General features: G+C 33.0%; 1 protein-coding gene across 1 annotated transcript; it reads right to left on the bottom strand.

Moving 5' to 3' along the window:
• Nucleotides 1–3,510: 3,510 nt before the first annotated feature.
• On the bottom strand, nucleotides 3,511–5,346 carry LOC132718764 (uncharacterized; the record flags this gene model as incomplete). Its single annotated transcript, XM_060702489.1, is given in 3 exon segments — nucleotides 3,511–3,680; nucleotides 4,261–4,320; nucleotides 5,144–5,346. Coding segments are annotated over 3 exon segments (361 nt in total), but the record flags the coding sequence as incomplete, so codon positions are not given.
• Nucleotides 5,347–5,837: the final 491 nt, after the last annotated feature.

The raw sequence follows: 5,837 nt of genomic DNA, 5'->3' as shown, positions 1-5,837 counted from the left end.
TGAACACCAAAAGTTCATATTTCACTCGTGGCTGCGCCACTCGTGAAATATTCCTTTTGGTGCTCACTCGGTGAAATATATTCCGATCTTACACTGAACTAAACAAATATCCTCTATTTATTACATGCTTTTCGGTGGTTTATAGAAATATATCAGTGATATAAAACTGGTAATTTCACTGTTTTAAACAGTGAAAATATCATTTTGATAATTTCACTGTTTTGAATTTAAGCCCCTTACGTTGTTTCAGTGTAATACCAGCGTGCACAGTACTGGGAACCAACTTGATGACGTGACGTCGTAAATGACGTCACGTTGTGTTATTATTTGGCGCGCCTTTCATTCAGTATTAGGTTTAATGTCTCTTTAAAACGTGTCTTTGCATATAATAAAAAGAAAATTTGTTTAGTTTAGTGTAAGATCGAAATATATTTCACCTTGTGAACACCAAAAGTTCACATTTCACTCGTGGCGGCGCCACTCGTGAAATATACCTTTTGGTGCTCACTCGGTGAAATATATTCCGATCTTACACTGAACTTAACAAATATCCTCTATATGATTAACTGATAAATAGTAAGTACATGTACATACATGTATGTAATACAATATATATCTTTACTTCTAGAAAAGGTGTAACAAAAGAGTAGTAGAGCATTATGATACTAAAAAAAAATTTAACACATTTTGTTATTATTTCTTCTATAAATAGTATAGTTATTTATCAAATTATCATACATACTAATGTAAACTAATGCATAGAGGATATTTGTTTGTTTGTGTGTAAGATGAAATTTTATTTCATCGAGTGGGCTTTAAAAACAGTATTCTCACGAGTGGCGTAGCCACGAGTGAGAATACTGTTTTTAAAGTTCACGAGATGAAATAAAATTACATCTTACACAACAAACAGAGCCCCATTCAGAGGGAATTTCTCATCAAAAACAAGAAGTCTTGAGCTGAGAAATAAGTCCGCCAATCAAGGTTAAATGACGGTGATATTTATTCATTTTATTAAAAAAATATGAATGATCGCTTGTTTTAATAATAAAAACGAACAATTCTTGTAGGAGAAAAAGTCCAACCATCCATCCATATTTCTGTTACTTACTGCGAATTTATATTAGACCTGGCTTTGTAAAATGTAAGCGGCAGCCATTTTTTAAAGTTGTGTATTGCATGGGAGGAAAATAATTGTGTAAGATTCAGAAGGATATAATTTGGATTTGTTAGTCATACACCTTTTTAAAAGAAAGAAAACTTATTTGAGGATTGTAACGGACAAAAAATAAGTGTTGACAGAAGTGAAAACATTCAGAAAAGGAGCTAGGAAAATGGAAAACTTGGAAGCTTGCTAAGGCATTGTAAGGAACGCTGGGTTGTTTTACTTATTTTACGAGTGATGGCTGTCAATGCTTTTCATTTTTTCACAAAGCATACGGCAGTTATTGCTCGTAGGATACTTTAATATGCCCAAATGTCATCAAGAGCATTTTAGCATGGGGAAGGAATGTATTTTTCAGACTGTAAAAACGAAACAAAAAAATTTAGAGACGAAATTTTGTGATTGGAATTTGAAGGAATAGAAGTAAGTTTTCTCTCTTTATTACTTTTGACATTTAAGTTATTTATCTATTTCAGCTTTGCTATTTTTTTTAACAGCCTGATATTGTCAGAATTGTCAGTAAAAATAAAATTGAGGTACCCCATGGGGAAAATCTTAAAAAAGTAGTTTTGTCATTGAAAAAAGTGAAATTATATTTTGATAATTTTCACTGTGAAATTATCAAATATAATCTTCACGGATAAATCAGTAATCCACTGAAAAGCATAAAATAAAAAGGAATATCAGGTGGCGTGAGAAAATACTAATACGTCACTACAGGTGCACGCTTTTCACGTACATAGACAATACTACGATATTGCAAATATTTACAACCGCTAAGAAAGGCTATAAATATTAAATCGTTCGTTACTAAGATAGTCAGGGAGCGATATACAAGTTTGCTTCTTTAAAAAGAAGCATGCGAGAGGTCTTTTTGCTGCTGTGGAAGATTTGTTTAATTTGAAAATATTTGGAAATAAGACACAACGAATGGTTATAAATTACAATTATTTAACAAAATATAATTTATTATATAAATTGAATATATAGTATCATAATGAAAGTTTGTTTACACTTCATTTTTTTAATGTTTTGAAAGATTATATGCTGGAGAAATGGATTTTTTTCCTTGACGCATTAGGGATACTTTTTATACAAAGGGAAATTTAAAATAAATGATATGTTTATTAAAAGTAGTATCAAAATAAAAGTTTCTTGTAAAATTCAATCAGCAAACTTTCGGTTTATGTTTTGGTAAGTATATGAAAACATTTCCTCTACGTTTTCCAAAACGGGCATAAAGTATGTTAATCAGATAATTTTAAGTCCAGGATTTACATAATTTTTTTATATCATTTGATTGGAATAAACAGAATATAAAGCTGCATGCCTCCAACCACAATATTTTAAGAAAATCAAACGTGTGTCAAATTTGTGCCACTTGCGCCAAAAAATCCCCGTTGCGTTACTTAGTCATACCAGTTCAAAAGAACTTTGTACAAGCGGTACACGGTTCACTCGGTCGTATAATAGTGCATGGTGTTAATGTAGCTATAATGTTCACTGTTACTATTTATCGTTACTGTTACTATTTATCGGAACAAGAAATAGTAAAACGCTATTAAGAAAACAATACTGTAATCGATTTATACAGTTTAAAAGATTGAAACGGAATGAAACATCCACAACGTAAATAATATTTTCCGATTTTTCTTTGTACCGATCGATTCGTTCACTTCGATGTTCCGTAACGTATCGGAAAACGGTGTTTAGCTAGGTTTTCGAAAAGGTCAATTTTTCGTTTAAGTTAAGTCGTATTTTGAAACGGAGCATGCGCAAAACAAATTTTGTAGACTGCTCCTAATGGTTTTAAGCTGTAAATGACATTCATTTACTACAATCAGATACGCAAAAATGGATGCCGCCAGCAATCAGTCTGAACACTATGGAGAGGTCTGATGACCTCTCCAATGAAGCCCGCATTTGAAGTAATTTGATTGGCTGCCAAAAAATGATATAGATTTCTGCAAGAAACTGTGAAATGGCAGCCATTTTGTTTTAACTCGGTCTATGTGTAGACGCCGACAGGTTGCATAAATGAAACAAAATGTTCTTTGTTAAAATTGAAAGATGTTAGAATTAAAATAAGAAGAAATATCCGAGGATTAAATGTGAAATATTATAAGTACATGTAGTTATTTAATAAAATTGTCAATAAATAAGTGATTTGATATTGGCCTTCGGCCTTGGGCCAATACGACTGCCCTGGGACAAATAACAGGACCAATATCAAATCACTTATTTATTAACATATATTATAAAACCTTTGGATTTTTTGTGTAGCGCACCATTTCATGTTGCATCTTCCATAATACCAGTATTTGTATGAGAAAACAAAACGAAAATGATTTTCTGTCGTTTTAATGTGATTCTTTATAAAAAAAAAATAGTCATAGAAAAGGTACAGAGTATGCCTTCTATCCCTGTCGTCTGCTGTTTATAAACGTTTGATGCGGGTTAAAGTGTGCCATGACTATTGCATGGAAACCTTGGTTCATATTTCTCTGTGCTCGACCTGTATCGGAATAAAATACAGTTATCATAAAATGTGAATATTGTTCTGACCCGGCTTTCACTAACATTCTCAAAATTAAAATCTCAGCTCAAATCTGAGATTTTCCTCAACTCAGAAATTTAGATTGCGATTTTTCTCAGTTTGGCTTTCACTAAAAAATATTGAGAAAAAATTCAGTCTCAATTTCTGATTTGAGAAAAATCTCAGATTTGAGCTGAGATTTTAAGTTTGAGAACGTTAGTGAAAGCTGGGTAGGTCTCGAACATATATAATTCTGATGGAGTGAAGTTTACTAGGTCAAGGTCTCACGAAGTGCGAGCTGACACAGTTATTTTCTGTTTATGTTTTCAAAGTACAAAGCGGGCATTCTGTTGTTTTACATGAAATACTGTTTTGAAAACTTTTCTTAAAACAATGTAAATAATGACAGGCCTCCTCCACATGTGAATTTGAGTGTATGTGTTTTCCAATCTTGCATCATTGAAGAGAAAAATTGAAATTGAATGGTATTGTTTGTATGCATTGATAACCGGAAGTGTTATATGTAGATATGTGTATACATTTGTATACATGTACTTACCATGGAGGATCAGGGAGAATATGGTCACCCATGACACTGCTATTACGATGGTGGCAATTACTAAAACAGAATAAGTGAAGGCAAATCATTTTTGTTAATGACTGTTTCAAGCAGCAGCAGCAGGAACAACAACAACAACAACAACAACAACAACAACATCAGTAGCAACAACATTAAAGCAGAGCCTTTGACTCTTTTTGAGGCCATCAGATAGTAAAATACCAGCTTAATGCTTTTGAACTACGATTCAGATTAATAATATCTGTCATATGTTGCGGTTTGGATCGGAATATCCGTCCCCATTGGGCGGGAACGAGACTTGGCGAGTTAACGTCCATGGGCAGGTTACCGAGGGACGGATATTCCGATCCGAACCGCAAACATGTGTCAGATATTTTTTCTTGCATATTTTACGATATTAAATTATATTTTAAATTCTTTATCTTAATTTTCAATGGGAATTTATGTCATTACAACCGTAACTATTTTCGTACAACAGCGTATGAAATTACAACTTCATCCATAACGGTAAAATTACGTCATCCTAAGCGTGCCATTGTACAGCACGCGACTCATCTGGCACCCCCTATGCCAGCATGGGTAATACTAACGGAAACGCCAGTCTGATATGTAAGAAATACATGTATAGGCTACGTCATTTTGGCGCCAAAATTACTCGGACGTGCGTGCGCAGACGGAAAATACAAACACATCTAATTCTTCCCGCAGCCCTCCACTCTCTGATGGGGCATGGGCTGCAGGTATTTAAATAACTGTTGCGTAAAAGGTTTAATTTATGTCAATATTACATGGCCGGTTTATAAAAGACTACCCTCAATTAATTCAAATAGAGAAGAAGAAGAGAACAAAATTGTAGACTTACCAAAAATAAAATCATGCAAGGATTCTATAAAGATGTATTCTTTATGTTTATCGTTTAGGTAACTGCCGCGATACCGCAAAGTGTTTCTATTTCTGCTGATCATATAACAACCAGGACAGGTGATGGGTGATAATTTTGAGCCGCGATTTGATAACTCCGGTGTGTATGTGGCCTTTATTTCAACATGGTCTTCTTTTTGTTTCCTGAAATACAGCGAGGTTTTTTTATTTTTTTATTTATTTCGTTTTAAATTATTGATAGGCTGTACCAGTTTCAACTTTTAAACTACCTAAAGGCCCATTTTGTCTCAGAAATGCTTTAGTTTTTAAAAAAATATTTTTGTATATTGATTTTATATAGATCTACATGATTTATAATTTGCTATATTGCTAAGTTTGCAATTGGTATTTATTATCGTATTGAGTTAGTATTATTATGCAAGTCAAAATACTACTTTGTTTTACGACATACTGGTCGGAGACCATTAACCGGACACTTTTGGAACATTTTTCCGTAGAGATTTTATAATTTTTAACCTAGAGACCAAAAAATTTGACACAGTTCAGCTAGGTTCTTCTCCTAACTAATAAACTAGTTTGTTTATTTCTGATTGTATTGACACTTATATCTGAGGCTCGACAAGGAGGGTATCAAAATAAATTCATTTACTTAATTTTAAAAGAAAATGCACTAA

The sequence above is a fragment of the Ruditapes philippinarum genome, unplaced genomic scaffold (genome assembly GCF_026571515.1).
Source record: "Ruditapes philippinarum isolate M1 unplaced genomic scaffold, ASM2657151v2 ctg22198_1_1_1_1, whole genome shotgun sequence".
In the NCBI taxonomy this organism is placed as follows: Eukaryota; Metazoa; Mollusca; class Bivalvia; order Venerida; family Veneridae; genus Ruditapes; species Ruditapes philippinarum.
The sequence above is the reverse complement of the archived record's forward strand: the minus strand, read 5'-3'. Positions and strand labels throughout refer to the sequence as shown.